Source organism: Engystomops pustulosus, chromosome 3, assembly GCF_040894005.1.
Source record: "Engystomops pustulosus chromosome 3, aEngPut4.maternal, whole genome shotgun sequence".
NCBI lineage: Eukaryota > Metazoa > Chordata > Amphibia > Anura > Leptodactylidae > Engystomops > Engystomops pustulosus.
This window is the reverse complement of record NC_092413.1, coordinates 215,528,409-215,548,098: the sequence shown is the minus strand read 5'-3', so window position 1 is coordinate 215,548,098 and position 19,690 is coordinate 215,528,409. Positions and strand designations below refer to the sequence as shown.

At 44.3% G+C, this 19,690-nt stretch overlaps 2 protein-coding genes across 2 annotated transcripts; both read left to right on the top strand.

Annotated features, from left to right (window-relative positions):
- The first annotated feature begins 812 nt into the window (after positions 1–812).
- On the top strand, positions 813–4,175 carry LOC140120727 (interleukin-17F-like). Its single transcript, XM_072139684.1, has 3 exons — positions 813–988; positions 2,706–2,908; positions 3,782–4,175. The coding sequence occupies exons 1-3, from the start codon at positions 962–964 to the stop codon at positions 4,017–4,019; spliced, it is 468 nt and encodes a 155-aa protein (XP_071995785.1). The 5' UTR covers positions 813–961; the 3' UTR covers positions 4,020–4,175.
- An 11,736-nt stretch (positions 4,176–15,911) lies between these two features.
- Positions 15,912–19,061, top strand: LOC140120726 (interleukin-17A-like). Its single transcript, XM_072139683.1, has 3 exons — positions 15,912–15,977; positions 17,715–17,887; positions 18,729–19,061. Exons 1-3 carry the CDS (start codon positions 15,951–15,953, stop codon positions 18,997–18,999), a joined length of 471 nt encoding a protein of 156 aa, XP_071995784.1. The 5' UTR covers positions 15,912–15,950; the 3' UTR covers positions 19,000–19,061.
- Positions 19,062–19,690: the final 629 nt, after the last annotated feature.

The following is a 19,690-nucleotide window of genomic DNA, read 5'->3' as shown; positions in this document are numbered from 1 at the left end:
GACAACAGCTGCCTAGAACTGTGCACAGGTCTGCCACCTGCTGGTCATTCATCCTTATAATCAGGTGCACCTTATAGTCCAGTGCGCCTTATATATGAACCGTACTTACAGACAACAGCTGCCTAGAACTGTGCACAGGTCTGCCACCTGCTGGTCATTCATCCTTATAATCAGGTGCACCTTATAGTCCAGTGCGCCTTATATATGAACCGTACTTACAGACAACAGCTGCCTAGAACTGTGCACAGGTCTGCCACCTGCTGGTCATTCATCCTTATAATCAGGTGCACCTAATAGTCCAGTGCGCCTTATACATGAACCGTACTTACAGACAACAGCTGCCTTGAACTGTGCACAGGTCTGCCACATGCTGGTCATTCATCCTTATAATCTGGTGCACCTTATAATCTGGTGCGCCTTACATATGAACCTAGACGTTTTAGCAGGCATTTATTGATGGTGCACCTTATAAACCGGTGCGCCTTATAGTCCGAAAAATACAATAATTTTACTTCATCGTTTATTGTAATTAAGATGTAAAATTTTTTACAGGGGACTAGAAAATGCAGTGAAAATGCAATAACTAAATACATAGAAACACCTCATACAAATCAATGAGATAAAAGCCTCATGGCACAAAGCCACGACCTGGTTCCACTGTGACGTATCGTCTATTAATATGCAAATCTATTACTGAATTCCTCACCCCGGGCTCCTGGCCTGGTTAATTATCAGCAGATTCCAGTTCAGGAAGCCCCGAGCCGTCTATGATTGTTTAGTTAAGATTTTCCTTCTTACCAAGAATCTGGTTTAGAGCAAAAATGTCACAAAGGAAACACAAAAACCACAGGATGAACCAGATAGCAATGGCAGACGCTCTATATAATGCCGAGCCCAGGCCCTGGCACCTCACAGCACTCACCTGCCCAACACTCGAGAGCAGAGCACACACAGCAGCACCATGGAGAACCTGACAGCACCATGCAAGGTGAGAGACCACTGCCGGCACAGGGGACCCAACACTGACAAGTCATTCTATGGCTTTTCTACTAATATTATGTCATGTATTTTAGGATAATATATCAATTCATTTACATTTTTTTATTTTTTGTTTTGTTGCTATTTTATATCCTGTTTTATAGCAATTTTTAATATTTGATTCTCTTGTATTTTTTAATTCCTTTTACTGATATTATTTTTTTTTAATATTACTTAATGCTACTTTGTGTTTCATTATTTCATCTGTTATACCCATTAGTTACATCATTTTATAATACAATTTCTTTATAATATCAATTTGAATACATTCCGATGCTTCTTTTTTTATTTGCTGTTTTCTATTAAACTGTGTTTTATACCAGAATTTACTTCTCTTATTTCAAAATATCAAACTCCAATTTCTATCTATAGACCTATTTATCAATCCTCATCAAAATTAAATGTATCTACAGTATGGGGGTCATTTATCTGAGTCTGATGCGCCTTTTTTGGTTGTATTTTAGTGGGTATTTGCGCAATTTCTTGCACCTTTTTCCAGCAGTTCACCGAAGTTCTCCATGTAGCAGTTTCCTGGTTTGCGCCTAATTTGTCTTTGTATTTCTCCTGCTTCCAGATTTGCGCCTTATTTAACATTGATTGGCGCCTATATATGGGGAGCAAATAATTGCACAATAACTCGCCAGTCCTGACCGTGTGTAGGAAAGGCAATGGTGTGATTTGCGCAAAAAAATTGTGCCTTTTTTAAATTTACGCTTTATCTATCTATCTATCTATCTCATATCCATCTATCTATCTATCTATCTATCTCATATCTATCTCATATCTATCTATCTATCTATCTATCTCATATCTATCTATCTATCTATCTATCTATCTATCTATCTATCTATCTATCTATCTCATATCTATCTATCTATCTCATATCTATCTATCCATCTATCTATCTCCTATCTATCTATTTCCTATCTATCATCTACCTCATATCCATCTATCTATCTATCTATCTATCTATCTATCTATCTATCTATCTATCTATCTCATATCTATCATCTATCTATCTATCTATCTATCTATCTCATATCTATCTATCTCACATCTATCTATCTATTTCATATCTATCTATCTCATATCTATCTATCTATCTATCTATCTATCTATTTCATATCTATGTAACTATCTATCTATCTATCTCATATCTATCTATCTCATATCTATCTATCTATCTCCTATCTATCTATCTCCTATCTATCTATCTATCTCATATCTATCTATCTATCTCCTATCTATCTATCTATTTCATATCTATCTATCTATCTATCTCCTATCTATCTATTTCATATCTATCTATCTCCTATCTATCTATCTATCTCATATCTATCTATCTATCTATCTATCTCCTATCTATCTATTTCATATCTATCTATCTCCTATCTATCTATCTATGTATCTCATATCTATCTATCTATCTATCTATCTATCTATCTCCTATCTATCTATTTATCTCCTATCTATATATCTCATATCTATCTATCTCCTATCTATCTATCTATCTATCTATCTATCTATTTCATATCGATCTATCCAATATCCATCTATTCCCTCGATTAACATATTCTACATATTTTATGTTGTCATTTTTAGAACCTTTATCCTGGAAGTGAATACTATACTGTATCCATTATCATGTATTACTCCTCTCCCTCCAGCTCACAGCCGCTCTTCTTTTCCTTGGACTCGCCATGTTGATGTCAGTCCAATGTGTGGATCTTCATCACGCCAGGAAAGCAGCGTGTCCGCCCATCACTAAATTGCCAACTACAGTGAAAGTCACCTTGAATTTGACAGGACATGACTCCGTCCACCAGAGCGGCGATGTAAGGAAGCGCTCCACCTCTCCATGGGATTACAGGTAATGTACATCCACCTATAACATCAGAAGTGGTCCAATAGTTGAGCCTGAGCATCTTGATATCACATTTTTAGTTAAATAGTTAAATTTTTATATCAAAGGAAATTTCATCCTTTTTTCAATCTTTTGCAAATTAAAATGACTTATTCATGAATATAATCGGTAACTTTGTATAAATGTTGCACTAAGCAGAGGCGTGGCTTGGATTGATACAGCCCTAAATCAGTCAGGCAGCCCCGCCCCCGCTTAGGGACCTAAAACTAAACTGTAGTAATAAAAAACACTGTCAAAATAAACTCTTTACCAAAAAAAACCCCTGATACATAAACTACATAATTAGGACCCATCAACCCTGCGAGTTCATTAAAAAAAATGTGAAAATTATAATATCAAATCCAATGTACTTTACCATGTTCTGATACATCTCTGGGTACCTTTACCCCTCCCCCATATATTATGCAAGATCATTGGATACATTTATATGGACACTCATTAAAGTTGGTGAAGCTAGTCAGGTCTTCTGTGCCATTGGTTTCACACTTAGATCAATTAGCACTAGTGGATTACGATATAGGCAGTTTAGGAAGGAAGCCCAGGGGCCCAAACTTTCTAGGGGGCCCCTCGTCAAGCTATCCAAATATTATACTGAGAAGGACCTTCACCCACCAAATTGTATGAAAAGCCTTTTAAAGGTCCTCCAAAGGTCTTGAAACCATGGAATGAAAGCAGCAGAGGGGACACATCCTCCATTCCCCAATGTAGGAAGTGATTCCAGCCCAGGGCACATGGCAGTCTATATCCATCTCCAATGAGTAATTGAGTCAAGATGAAATCCATATTTCCCTGTAACATTTTTGTTCTTTTTGTCTTCAGCTATGACAAAAACATCTACCGCAACCCTATGATCATCGCCGAGGCCAAGTGTGACCATGCCGGATGCGTGGACGCCCAAGGTAACATCGACATCAACCTAAACTCCGTCCCCATCAAGCAAGAAATCCTGGTCCTTCTCAGAGAGATGAAGGGGTGCAGCCCTGTCTTCAAACTGGAGAAGAAGATTGTGACGGTGGGGTGCACCTGCGTACGACCCCTCATCCAAGAGCAGCTATAGAGGGGACCCCGCTCCGGCACCAGAGATAGTCCCAAGTCTTGCGTAATGGGGCAGAAGACATAGGTAGCACTGGATAAGTGCGGCTATTCTAGTAGCAATGTACATTGCAAATTCTTAAAAATCATGACTTATTAGGTTTTATATATTTATATATTTATACTTTTGTATGGAATAGGAATGTCATACAATATATTTATTCATGTATGCAACAGAACAATAAATTTATCATATAAAACATTTTTTTTTCACTGGTATTTGAACAGGACGGCAATGTCAGGGGTTGCTAACAAAAATAATAAAAAAACATAATTCGGTGAATTTACAAGGTCAAGGAATAAACATAAAAGATACAGCAACCTAACAAAGCTCAGTCATCAGATTCTAGGCAAAACTGGCAGAACTACAGGGTACAAAAAGTCTAAATGGTGACGTGAAAACGTGTGATGTCTCTGTTATAGTATCCTTCCTCAGGCATGTCCTAATACAAGTGCCCACCGCTATATAAAGCTGTGTCAACATCTGATTGGTTCACAGAAATAATTTGCAATTAGTGAGTAACACGATAAAAATGACATAAAAGTTATAAAAATGTAATACAAAGTGCAATTCATATTAAAAACCATCAAAATACATTTAAAATAGTGCAGTACATAACATATAATGGGGCGGATGTATCACACTAGTTCTGCTTTTGTGCCTAAATGAGGCGCATTGTTGAGCCTGAAATATCACAAGCTACAACCATCTGTGATTGTCAGGGCTCGGGGTCAGTGAACCCCCTGGACCACCGCGGATCATGACACAAGCCGACACCCGGGACCGGAATCTAAGTGGCACCAGGTCTTCACCAGTGCCACCAGGTCGTTCCACAGGTGCTACTAGCTCATGGTGGCAGCCAAGGTTAAGGTACAGGAGATCAATGCAGAAGTGGGAACAGGGACAGGAACAACCAACGTTAGGGAAGCTTTCTCTATGGCTAAGAGCTCAAAGATCCAGACAGGGAATGTTGGGAGCAGCCGGCTTAAATAGGAAACCCGGAAGTGCCAATCAGAGGTGTCAATGCCAATCTATGAGAGCCGGGATGCGCGGGACAGGAGCAGACGCGTGGAGAGGTAAGTGAGGGTCGGGACGGGCAGCCCCACAGAGAGGGGCACGTGTGTGCCTGCGATCCGAGACATGGATCGCAGGGACACCCGTGACAGTGATGAGTTGAGTTTTGGCGCAATCAATGTTATATTTATGCTCTTACATGTGATCCTCCTACAAGCTCCTCTCTGCTTCTCTTCCGCACTCCAGCATGAGAATGACCCCCACAGCAGCACCCAGGTGTGTGACACCCTGCACCCAGTCACCTCCTCAGCAGTGGCTTCTCCTGGAGGGGATCCCCCAGTGCTGATCTCCTGCTGCCCCCCTGTAATTCTGCCCATTATCCTCCTCAGACACCAGTGTGGTCATCCTGCTACACGGGGGACACTTCTCTGTACTGTCTGCAGCTTCCACTCACTTCTCTTCTATCCTGCTACATGGGGACACTTCCCTGTCCTGTCTGCAGCTTCTTCTCACTTCTCTTCTATCCTGCTAGATGGGGACACTCCTCTGTCCTGTCTGCAGCTCCCACTCACTTCTCTTCTATCCTGCTACATGGGGACACTTCCCTGTCCTGTCTGCAGCTTCTTCTCACTTCTCTTCTATCCTGCTAGATGGGGACACTTCTCTGTCCTGTCTGCAGCTCCCACTCACTTCTCTTCTATCCTGTTACACAGGGACACTTCTCTGTCCTGTCTGCAGCTCCTCCTCACTTCTCCTCTATCCTGCTACACGGGACACTTCTCTGTCCTGTCTGCAGCTCCCACTCGCTTCTCTTTCATACTGCTACATTGGATCACTAGTCACTAGTGACAATATTGGGACGTGAAAATCACTTACAAAATATGACCAAAACCCTGACTTTACATAAGAAAATACAAAATTGTGCAGGGGAGACAACTTATTCCTCACTTCCCCCAGTCTTATCTTGAGTAGGGTAATTAGCCTTAAAAGCGTAACTCACACTTCACCAACCTTATCGGCACTGAAAGCCTTCCTAGAATTCCTTCCAAAAAGGCAAAGACGTATATGGCCCATAACGTCATATGCCAATAATAGAATAATGGGCCACCCCAGCCAGATGCCAGGTCTGAAGTCAGGGCAGCATGGTGAACGTGTATCTGGGTCTCAATCCATTCTGGAGGCTTCAGATGAGGAGATACGTAGAACTCTCAATGGGAGCCTAGTTAGTGGGTCATGTTTGGTCTCAAAAGACACTGGTCGTCTGGACAGGCCTGATGTCACCAGAACCACAGTCCTAGGACCTCCAATTGAGAACTTAGAACACATCCAAGATTCTTGGAGCTGATCCAAGCAGGAGGCTGTGGTGCGGGTGTGTGCGTTTACTCAACCCTTTAAAGCACATAGGCACTTTTTGGCCATTGTTCTTGTCCTGTGGGATTAACACTACACCACATCACAACATCAAGGCAGGAAGAATCTGAAAGTGCTAACCACTTGGTGCAATTCAAGGTAATTAGCTTTCACTGGAGTACTTAGACTTTTTGTACTACACTTGTAATCCACACTCTGACAACTGTACGTATATTCCCGTGTGTGTATCGTTTTGTCTAATGTGCACTTATACAATAAAATATATCATTTCAACCTGCGTTGTTCTTTTACCTTGATCCATGAATCCTCAGTTATATATACGCTACTTGGGTTGACTTCTGGCCCTATATAATCGAATTATGGATCTCCCTTTTATGTAATGAAAGTTGGTGGCCGACTACCGTGCTGATAAGGCTCTGAGGTGCTCAGGATTGTAGGTGAGTGTTATGCCATACTCTATTTTACTTCCTGTCCCGCCTGGAACCCATTTGTTAAGTGTATAGAAAGCACATTAACTAATTGACGTTAAGTGCCATAAGGTGATGTTAAATGTCACTCTATCTAAATATATATCTATCTATCATTCTAATATTTGTACTATTATCTGCCACTAATACACTTTTGTGACCAAACACTGAGTGGAGCAGCTCAATCTGCTTATCTTAAAGTGGGAACTTAAAGGGGTTCTCCAGCCACTTAGTGTAAGTTTTGCATAATAACGTGAGCTTAATTTTAGACAAATTGGGTGATTTGAAAAGTTCCCTTTGTTTGCCTGTATCTTGTATTGTTACCTTTTATCCTGCGTGACGCAGCTGTGCTCAGGAAAGATGGTGGCACCGCAAATCCCATCATGCATTGCTGTTTCCCAGCAGCACCTGCTCGTCTCCTGCTACAAGCGGCACCCGCAAAACACAGCGTAACCTTGGAGATTCAGCTAAAAACAGGAGCAGCGCTGGTGATAGAGAAGATTTTTATAACCCGTGAACGGCTATTATTTCATTATTGCTGCCAAGCGACAGTTTGACTTTCTTAGTACAATATCGTTTTTTAGAAGTTAATCTTAACGACTGGAGAATCCCTTAAAGCATCACTCAAAGGCCAGCACAAAGGGGCACATTTACTTACCCGGTCCAGTTGCGATCCCGCGGCGCGTTGTCCGACGAGGATTCGGGTCTGTCGGGATTCACTAAGGTCGTGCGCCCGTTATCCAGCAGGTGTCACTGCTGCGCTGAGGTTCGCCGGAGTTCACCTTCTTCTTCCTGGTGCATGTAAGTGCGTGATCTTGCGGCGCAAATCGTTTTTTTAATTCTGCGGTTTTTCTAAATCCGTCGGGTTGTCCGACGGCCACGCCCCCGATTTCTCCCATGTGAAAGCCGGCGCCGATGCGCCACAATCCGATCCAATTCGGCGCAAAACGGAAATATTCGGGAAACCTGACAAAAGTGGGGCGTTCGGACCCTTAGTAAATGAGCCCCAAAGACACAAGTTTGCAAAGTTGAGATAGGAGGGTGGGGGAGGGTATAAGTTAAGACAAGTTTTCAGCCGTCTTGGCTGCAGGCTTATCCGTATATCCTGGAGTTTCATGTCTTTTGTGTTTACATAGCACATTGTACAAGTGTAATTATCAAGTATTTGCTTTGATTTAATTCACTACGAGGCCGGGAGTATAAAGTTCTGTTGGATTTCATCCCAATCGTATGGAGTCACGGAATATCACAGAAAGTGTATATTCCCACAAAAATTATTTTTACAAACAACTATCTACATTTTTTGCATTACACTTATTATATTATAGACCCAAGAAAATCACTTTATATGTAACAGGGCACCCCAAAATTGTGATAAAAACAGCTGAGCTCCTAAAACTAAGTTGTATCCGTTCAATAAGTATTTGTGGGCTGGATTATGTCATGAATCCCCCTCAAAGTACACATTGGGGGACATTCATCATATCTTGGGTCGTTTTTGGCAATTTTTGGGCGCATTTATTAATAATAATAATTCATGATTTATATAGCGCACACAGATGACACAGCGCTACACAGAGATTGTCAAATCAGTCCCTGTTCCCAATGGGGCTCACCATCTAATCAACCTTTGTTTTGGAGTGTGGGAGGAAACCGGAGGACCCGGAGGAAACCCACACAAACACAGAGAGAACATACAAACTCTTTGCAGATGTTGACCCTGGATCGGACTTGAACCCAGGACTCCAGCACTGCATGGCTGTAATGTTGACCAATGAGCCACCGTGATTTTTCTCTTTTTTGTAGCTGTTTTGGGTGGAGGCTAAACTCGGGCACTTAGTGGTTTTGAGCCTCTGCACGGTATGTAACATGGCGAATGGCCGCTCTGCAGATGTTTGCACGGCATCTCTTTTTGTTTTGCGCCTAAAAAGTTGCAAAAAACCCACCAAAACTCCCCAGCTCTGAGCAGCTGCACTGGAAAAAAAACTCCCTTTTCATTAGTGCCAAAAAAGGTCTTTGCTACCCAAATTTTTGAGTCAGATAATTGTCAATCTTAATATATAAATATCAAATGTTATAAAGCTCCATTTTCTGTACATTATAATTAAAAGGCAAAGACTCATTTGAGCAATTCCATATCTGTAACTTTTAAACACTGCACTTAAAACAATGGGGGTCATTTACTAAGGGCCCGATTCGCATTTTTTCGACGGGTTATCCTAATATTTCCCCTGATTTTCCCTGAATTGCCCCGGGATTTTGGCACACGTGATCGGATTGTGGTGCATCGGCACCGGCATGCACGCGACGGAAATCGGGGGGCGTGGCCGTAAGAAAACCCGACGGATTCGGAAAAACCGCAGCATTTAAAAAAAAAAAAAAAGTGTCGCTTGACACGCGCTTACCTGCACCCAGCGTAGGACAGTGAACTTCAGTGCACTCCGACGAACTTCAGTGCAGCAGCGACACCTGGTGGACATCGGGGGAACTACCTTAGTGAGTCGCCAGAAGACCCGAATCCTGCGCAGAGAATGTGCTGCTGGATCGCGAATGGACCGGGTAAGTAAATCTGCCCCAATGTGTAGTCTGGACATTGTACAAGCAGTTAACGCCCCCCCCCCCCCCACCCCCAGTTGTGTAGACTCCTGGGGCCAGATGTATCACCCGTTTTTTCTGTTGCTTTTGCACCTTTTGAAACCTGTGCCAAATCTGTGTGATTTGGCCATTTTTTTCCATCTGCTTCTTTGGTCATTTATCAATCTCACTTTTTTCTTGTCTTAAATGATTTTTATTTTCAGATCTCTTTTTGAGACATTTGTTACGAATGTCCCAAGTCACTTGAGACTTAAGTTTTCCTCCAGGATGGGTTTTGTTTGGAGATTTTTGTGCCAAAAAATTTTTGCAGATTTTAGACAATTTGAAAGGGTAAATGTCATTTGTGACATTTATCACATCTGGAATAGAGGATAAATGTGTCTTACCGACGATAAACTAATGTCTGGCGCACTGTAGTGCACATCTCAAAAAGTCCATCTAACAATATGGAGGAAAGAAGGCCACAATAAAAGTGGGGGGACATAATGAAAAGAGGGGGTAAAATTAGAGAGGGGGTATTATATGATGCTGAGTTGCATTATTGGGTATTATATGGGTCCTTGGGGGGGGCACAGGAAGGGGGCGTTATACTATGTGGGGGCCATTAAGAACAATATTATATATACATGCAACACCCCTGCCAATACATAGGGAGGCTGGTAGCTGTGCAGAACGCCCTCTCCAGGTCAGGAGCTGTTAGGGGGAGTCATGAACCTGGGGAGAATGAAGGTTCTAGAACCTGGACTTTGTGCAATAGCAGATGTAGATTCTGCCTGAACAGGCGATAGTGAAATGGGTGTAAGTTATTGACCAATGAGTTGGCTGTATTGTAAACTGCAGTGTGATTGGAGAGGTGCTACCACATGAACAGGGGGAGTATAAAACCCTTGAGCAGTGGAAACACAGTCTTCTCGACCACCAGGTTCAGTACAGACCACATGGCCTGCGTGAAGAGAGTCAGTGTTCAGTGCACCATCAGTACTGACACAGAACCCAATCCCAGGACAAGAGTCGGGAGACTCGAATCTAGAGCTACAGCTTCCACAACTGGACACAGCTCCATCCCAGGCTGTATCTACTACCAGGCTGGTGCACTATTCCTGAGGACCCTCTCCACGACCACTCCAGTACCAGAATCTGCTGTTGACCGTTTAGGCCCGTGGCCTGCTACCTGTTATTCAATAAAGAACCATGAGTTGATTTGCACAACGTTGCCTCCGTCTGATCCTTGGATACGGCTGTCACCACCAAGGGCCCCCCCATTTATCACCCAGGGACCAATCTTACAGACACTCAGGGGTTGCCCCAGGGAGAACCAGTACCTCAGCCTCTCCCTCCATATTTCTTGCACACACCACCTGCTGGAGAGCTGCCAGGCTGTAGGACAGCCCTCCGGTCCCCATACCAAGCACCGTGACATCAGCGTGCCTAGGCCACAACCGCCAGCCACTCCGGTATTCTGGGCCCAGGGTGCATCCAGACCCCAAGAAAAGGCTAGGCCCCGGTGGGGGATGTTGGAAGTGGCGTCAAGAACAGGATATCTACTTCTGTGCCCTATACTGGCACTATAGACTATCCTTTATTGAAAAACCACTGTGCTGCCTAACCCTGCTGCCATCTGGGTCAAGGTCCAAGTAATTTTGTGTTCTACAACATAGACTGTGTTTTTGCATTGCCACGTGCTGTCGAGCGCTGCTCCAGCACCCAGGAGGTTAATACCTGCAAAAGAACTTTGTCAGCTCTGCTACATAAGGATATTCCACACCTAAAGCGTTAACCTCTGGAAGTCTGTGTGGGGGAGCAAGGAGCTGAAGCCAGCCAAAATCCTCACTGGCAGGAAACCCAGGTGACTCACCAAGCTCCGCCCATGCGTGAATGATGCAAACCCCGCCTGCTAGCTCTGTGGCGCAGGAAGAAGTGAAGCCCACCACAGCCCTTGGCGGGAAGGACTTTTACTCCACCCTCTGGCGCGAAGTGGACATCCTGCCACACCTCTACGCAACTGCAGAAGTTTGGTGGACTTTGTGGAGAGAGGTCGGTGGCACCATGTCATGTCCTAGACCTCTACCCCCTGCTGAGGAACCAGAGTTCCTTGAAGCCTTGAAGACTATGATTGTGGTCTTGCCCAACCACTTTGAAGACCCTTCGTGGGACACCGGCTGCATCGTGGCATGATCCGGGCTTCCATCATCCAGACCTACCTCCGGCCAGTGACGAAGCGCCAAGGACTACCCGTGCGGGTACCTGCTGCCTCTCCCGGCTACCATGCTGGTGCCCAGGGCCCGTGCAGCGACACCACATGGGGGGCCCCGACTCCTGCTCCGGAGCCAGTCCTAGGGCCTACTGCGGCTGAAGATATTCTCACTGCTCCTGCTGCTACTGTCGGTCCTCCCGCTCCTGTTCCGGCACCTGCCTGCCCACCTGTAGAATCCGAGCCTGCACCGGAGAATAAGCCCGTAGCACCAGCACCCCTGCAGCCTCGGGGCAGAGGTGAGACGCTCCACCGGCACCTCAGAGACGCTGTCTCTGACCAGCGCAGACGGTAGAAGGAGGCCCAACAGTACATGGCAGGCCGCTCGAAGGAGGGTGCCTGGGTCCAACGCAAGCAGCTGTTGCTTTGATCAGCAGCAGGGTGTTCGGCTTTTCCACGCAGGACTTCACCGGACGGGAGGTCTTCATACAAAGCCGGTCCGTGAAGTGGCCTGACCTGCCGGAGCGACTCCGCAACTTGAGAGCCGGGGACTGGATTGAATTTAACCTGCAGGAAGTACCTCAAGGACCTTGGGCGACTGGTGTGATCCGGATCCCAGATCCTGAGAAAGAGGCCTATGAGGCCTACAAGGGCTTCTGCGAGAAAGACTTGTGGCTGAAGCCTCTGGGAACTCCTCAGCCTGTGGTGCCCCAAGTGGTGACCGATGTGAGTGCCCCGTCCACTGTACAGTGACATCACTGTGTGTATTATCCCTGTACTGTGACATCACTGTGTGTATTCTCCCTGTACTGTGACATCACTGTGTGTATTCTCCCTGTACTGTGACATCACTGTGTGTATTATCCCTGTACTGTGACATCACTGTGTGTATTATCCCTGTACTGTGACATCACTGTGTGTATTATCCCTGTACTGTGACATCACTGTGTGTATTATCCTGTACTGTGACATCGCTGTGTGTATTATCCCTGTAGTGTGACATCACTGTGTGTATTATCCCTGTACTGTGACATCGCTGTGTGTATTATCCCTGTAGTGTGACATCACTGTGTGTATTATCTCTGTACTGTGACATCACTGTGTGTATTATCCCTGTACTGTGACATCACTGTGTGTATTATCCCTGTACTGTGACATCGCTGTGTGTATTATCTCTGTACTGTGACATCACTGTGTGTATTATCTCTGTACTGTGACATCACTGTGTGTATTATCCCTGTACTGTGACATCACTGTGTGTATTATCCCTGTACTGTGATATCACTGTGTGTATTATCCCTGTACTGTGACATCACTGTGTGTATCATCTCTGTACTGTGACATCACTGTGTGTATTATCCCTGTACTGTGACATCACTGTGTGTATAATCTCGGTACTGTGACATCACTGTGTGTATTATCCCTGTACTGTGACATCACTGTGTGTATTATATCTGTACTGTGACATCACTGTGTGAATTATTTCTGTACAGTGACATCACTGATGCTGTATGTATGTACAGAGCTTGGTTCTGGTGCTGTAATTTCTGTATGGAGTTTGTTTCTGGTGCTGTTTATTTTTACAGAGCTTCGTTCTGGTGCTGTAACTTCTGTATATAATTTGGTTCTGGTGCTGTATTTATGTACAGAGCTTGGTTCTGGTGCTGTTTCTTTTGCGCTGTCCTATTATAATTATTTGAGGGACACATTAATTATCTTACTTAATTGGCGGGGATCATTGTTTATATGTTAGGGGGATGTTTATGGTGCGGACCACAATTTTATGTAAATCTGCCCCCGTTTTTACATATAGGAAGTCAACAAATAATCTGTGTATCACTCAGTCCTGTTTACTGGTTATGAAGACCACATGTGACCACAGACCCCCAGCTGGAAACCCCCTGATACTAGCACAGGCAGCAGAACAGGGACACTGAGAGGCTGTACTTACCTGCTCCGGTTACACCAATTCTGGTCTTCAAATTTTGGAACGTTAATTTGGCCAAAATTTCTTTGAAAACCTTTTAAGAAATGACTTGTTTGTGTGACGGTAAGTAGAGGTAAGTGTCATTATATACAGGAGTGTGTGTAATATTACACTATATGTGTCACTATGTACTTACCTTGTATATCAGTGGTTATGATCTGTATACATAGATCTGTATGATTATACACCTGCATTATCCTGTACATCTGGCTCTGTGCTGTTGGGTAACATCTCATACTATAGGATGTTACAGAAACACATTTTACTATGCAATGCATATCCTGTGTACACAACGATCAGTATTGTCTCACCCCCATCTATTATCTGTTTACTGTACTGTATGAAATCTGTTCAGCTCCTCCTGCTCTATAACATGCTGCCTGCAGATAGGACACTATGTACAATCTGCTCAGATACTCTGGCTCTATAACATGCTGCATGCAGATAGGACACTATGTACAATGTGCTCAGCTCCTCCTGCTCTATAACATGCTGCCTGCAGATAGGACACTATGTACAATCTGCTCAGCTCCTCCTGCTCTATAACATGCTGCCTGCAGATAGGACACTATGTACAATCCGCTCAGCTCCTCCTGCTCTATAACATGCTGCCTGCAGATAGGACACTATGTACAATCTGCTCTGCTCCTCCTGCTCTATAACATGCTGCCTGCAGATAGGACACTATGTACAGCCTGCTCAGCTCCTCCTGCTCTATAACATGCTGTCTGCAGATAGGACACTATGTACAGTCTGCTCAGCTTCTCCTGCTCTATAACATGCTGCCTGCAGGTAGGACACTATGTACAATCTGTTCAGCTCCTCCTGCTCTATAACATGCTGCCTGCAGATAGGACACTATGTACAATCTGCTCTGCTCCTCCTGCTCTATAACATGCTGCCTGCAGATAGGACACTATGTACAGTCTGCTCAGCTTCTCCTGCTCTATAACATGCTACCTGCAGATAGGACACTATGTACAATCTGCTCAGCTCCTCCTTCTCTATAACATGCTGCCTGCAGATAGGACACTATGTACAATCTGCTCAGCTCCTCCTGCTCTATAACATGTTGCCTGCAGATAGGAAACTATGTACAATCTGTTCAGCTCATCCTGCTCTGCAATGAGAGTATCAGAGACAGACAGTCCCTGGAATGAGAGTGTCAGAGACAGACAGTCACTGGAATGAGAGTGTCAGAGACAGACAGTCACTGGAGTGAGAGTTTCAAGGACAGAGACAGTCGCTGGAATGAAGTGTCAGAGAGTCACCTGATTGAGAGTGTCAGAGACAGACAGTTGCTGGAATGAGAGTGTCAGAGACAGACAGTCGCTGGAATGAGAGTGTCAGAGACAGACAGTTGCTGGAATGAGAGTTTTAAGGACAGAGACAGTTGCTGGAATGAGAGTGTCAGAGACAGACAGTCGCTGGAATGAGAGTGTCAGAGACAGACAGTTGCTGGAATGAGAGTGTCAGAGACAGACAGTTGCTGGAATGAGAGTTTCAAGGACAGAGACAGTCGCTGGAATGAGAGTGTCAGAGACAGACAGTCGCTGGAATGAGAGTGTCAGAGACAGACAGTCGCTGGAATGAGAGTGTCAGAGACAGACAGTCGCTGGAATGAGAGTGTCAGAGACAGACAGTCGCTGGAATGAGAGTGTTAGAGATAGACAGTTGCTGGAATGAGTGTCAGAGGCAGACAGCCACCTGAAGAGACTGTCAAAAAAGTTTTTTAAAATTTAAAAAAAGGGACGGTCGGTGACAGTCTGACACAGTATAAAATATTTTTTTAACTAATTCTATTTTGTTGTAGCTAAGAGCAGTTATTTACTATCCCGGGCAACCATGGGATCTACAGCTAGTATATATATATATATATTGTAATGTACTTCTCATGTTACTTATTATATGGGTAAATCTACATAAACCCCCTGTAATCGGCCGGACGCCCTCATTACCATTACCTGTTACTGTACATCATGTGGGATGCAAATGATTTCATGGTACAAGGTATAAGGTCACCGCATTCTCAGCGATTATTCCAGTACCAGGAACGTGATCTCATTACTGGCGCCGGCCGCATGCAAATGTCTGACCCAATTCCTGGTGAGATGTGACGGAGGGGATTGTGATATCAGGACCCTGTGGTCACGACGTTTCCACTATGATGTCACCGCTCTGATGATGGGGAATCCCAGTGCCCGGGGGGGGGGGGATGTATAAATGATAGGGGGATGCAGGAGGAGGACACATGATTATAGACATCCAGAATGAATCCACCAAGACCCAGGGTGCTGGTAAGTCATGGGGGTCACCCCTGGAGGGCGCTGGGTGGATGGTCCTTGATACATGAGAATTTTTGTGTAAAAGCCTTTATGGTCCCATTATTCGAAATATTGAGGGAGGTCCTCACAGTAAGACCCCCAGGGGTCATCTCCTAACCTCATGCTGTTGGAACACCCCTTTAAGTGATTTTCTGAATACATAGGGGCACATTTACTAAGGGCTTTGCGCCAGTTTTCTACTGCTACACAGGTATTTATAGGAAATCTACCACCAGGATGGAGGACTGTAAACCAAGCACATTGACATACAGTTGTGTGCCCTCTCTGGCAGGAGCTGCTTTCTTTTAGCTTCTTATGCCCTGGTTTTAACAAAAAAAAGTTTTTTAAATTATGCAAATTATCCTGAGGGGCTCCAGTCTTCATTAACACCTATGGAGCCCGTTGGGCTAATTTGCATAATTTTACAAGTGTTTTTTCTTAAAAATAAGGGCATAGGAAGCTTAAAGAACAACAGACCCTACCAGTATGTCATTGTGCTTGGTTTACAATCCCTCATCCTGGTGGTAGATGTCCTTTAAGAAGTGTCTGCACCACATGTGTGCCATGCGGGAGCCTTTTGTGGTGCGGCTGCACTATTGATCATGCAACACAAATTAGGGGGCGTTCAGTGCTCAGTCGGATGGTGCGCCAGATTTATCATGCACAGTCGACAGAAGTGTGTCACACAACCCATGTTGAAGGTGCACCACAAAAAAGTTGGTGCACTCTGTCGGGGCAGTACAGGGGGCACCAGATTCATGAAGAACCTATGCCAGAAATCCTGAATATGGCGCCCCCTGCACACTACACAGGTAACTGCATACAGTGCAGTTTGCACTACTCTTAGTAAATGTGCCCCATTCTGATTGTTGGGAGCACCAACACCCAGTCTCACTACTGATCAGCTATTGGGGAAGGTTACCAAACCAAGACAGGGGCAAAATAAGACCACCATGGGCCCCGGGCTGTATGTATATTATGGCCCCTACAAGTCTGGAATCACTTCCTACATCTGGTCCTAGAATCAGCTTCTTGGGGAATGGAGGACGCGTCCCTTCTGCTGCTTTAACAGTTTTAGTGCCTTTGGAGGACCTTCAAAGGTCCTAAAATATCTTCTGCACTCCTATCCAAAGTGAATGGAAAATGAGCTGCAGTAACACTGACCAGCCACAACTGCATGATGGAGCCATCTGCTTCCTGCTCTCTAAACTCTATAGTACCAGCACAGATAATGGCGCCAGTGGTCTGGTCTTGGACCGCCGCTGATTAGAAATTGGTCTCTGCCTGATGTAATCTCATACAGTGGGAGAGGGTAGTGTAACAACCTGTGAATCTTCCTCATGGATGGAGTCTGGTAACACCCCCCAGAGCCCTTCGGGTTCATTAGCAAAATTTAAGAGGTGATTTAAGAAGAAAGGAGGGAATGTATAACAAATATAAGAAGATCACCACAGTCCCGGTGCCCGGATCTATGAGTAATGTCCCTGGTTTATCATGGTGGTAGATTTCCAAAGCTCCTTTCCTGGAAAATAGTTGCTCTCTAGCGCCACCTAGCATTAAGAAAATGAAGGTTTTACTTTTGGAATTTTTTGGATACATAAAAAAAGTTATTGTTTCCACTTAGTTTTTATTCATTCCTCATAAACAGAGATCTCTAAAGCCGCAGGGGAATCTCTCTGTAGGGTAATAACTCGTGTTCTTGTGTCCCAGGTCCCGCTGCTGCTCCTTGTTTTTGGGTTTTCTTACGGCAAAAGATGCATTTTGCCCAAAGAATTGATTCTGACACAAAACATGAAGGTCAATCTGAATCTCCTGAATATGACGTTAGCTCACCCCACGCGGGAAGACATCAGGCGCAGCTCCCTCTCCCCGTGGACCTACCGGTAAGTCCCTTCTGTAGTTATAATCCCAATATTTAACTCTTTCAGCTCAGTTTTAAGATTTTTTTTTTACATTTCCTCTTTTTCAGTTGCTTCATTACAAAAGCATGATTTTATTATGCTTACAGAGCTGTATGAGGGGGCTTGTTTTCTGTGGGATGTACTGTACTTCCCAGTAGCATCCTTCCGTGGAAAGTACTGTGGGATTGGAAAAAATTATTATGTGTCCCCTTTATTCTTTGGGTCTATGCAATCACAGAGATTGTACTGACACAAAAAATAAGTAGAGATCAATTAGACTGTATGGTGAAAGTCATGATTTTTAAAAAAAATTCAAATATAAAAATGGGAGAAAAAAAAAAGTTACGGCTTTTGGTGGTTAATGAAAAAAGGAAACATGAAAGCGAAAAAATGGCGAGATTGTTAGAGGAAACCTCAAAGCCGGCATTCTGCGCATGCGCAGTAGCTCCAGTTCCGCATCCGAGACCACACAGCAGAACTCCGGCTCCGCGGACGTCCAGCTCGTTGTAGCTGCGCACTTAAGATTTCTGGGTAGGAGGATCGAGGAGGCTACTGGGGCGTGGAGTAGCCACTCCGTGTAGCCTCAGCTCCGGCTACTCCACGCCCCAGTAGCCTCTTTGGTAAATTAGCATATTACTATAATTAAAGATTTAAAAAGATAAAGGGGACTAAAGGATTATCCTTACATACACTGGAGGCACCTACCACCGGATCTACCTTAACAGGTAGATCCGTGGTAGTAGGTTTCCTTTAAGGGATTGTAGGCGCTGTGTATATGTTCTGTATATTAGACTTTTAATCTAATCACCTTTTCTTTCCCTAGACGGGATGAAGATGAGAGGAGACATCCCCGCGTCATCTACCAGGCAGTATGTAGCCATGCCCGGTGCCTAGACTCACGGGGTAACCAGGACCTCAGCAGGGACTCCACCCCCATCAGCCATAATAGACTGGTCCTTCGCTGGGAGGTCAAAGACTGTGAGCCCCACTTCCGCCTGGAGAACCAGTGGGTGACAGTGGGCTGCACCTGCACAAACACAAATAACCGACCCAACATATCACCCGGGGCCCCGGGGCCAACAATGAATCCATGACACTTAGATTAGAATTTTTTACCTTGTGGTTATTTGACGTAAAAAACAATTCTAACATTTCTTGGAGGCAGAAGATCGTAATAGATCACTTTTATAAATACATTTTTTTCACATATTAAAAATATATTTATACCGAATTATCCCATTTTTTGATGGAATATTTATAAATGTTCAATATCTTTTAACATAAATTGATTAATGTTTATTTTGTGCTGTCACACTCAACAACTCTCCATAGAAAGAGGGTAGGTTTTTTGGGACGTGTTTTTTAAAATAAAATGAGCATAAAACACACTTGTTTGTGGTCCTGATGGTAGGTGTCAACAGAATGCCAATCATGATGTTTCAGGGACTGTAAGCGTGGAGCATGACAAAAAGATATCTAGTAAATGTCTTTGTCATGTCGCACTGCTTCAGTCCCTGGATTGGGGATGACACAGCATTGAGATGAGTTGAGCCTTTTGCCTCAGGCAGCACCAGCTGCAGTGAGATGGGGGGCGGCACCAGGGGCGCAGTCACCTGCTACAAAGAAGGACCTGACTAGTGTCTCTTCACACCCGATGTGGAGAACCCACTGATATATTACTGCTGGAATAACCTAATATATCATTAGTGGATGGGGCCATGGGGTGTCGTTCTATGGCTTGACTTAGGTAGCAAAGAGTTTAGGGTCACCCCTGATCCTGGGTGT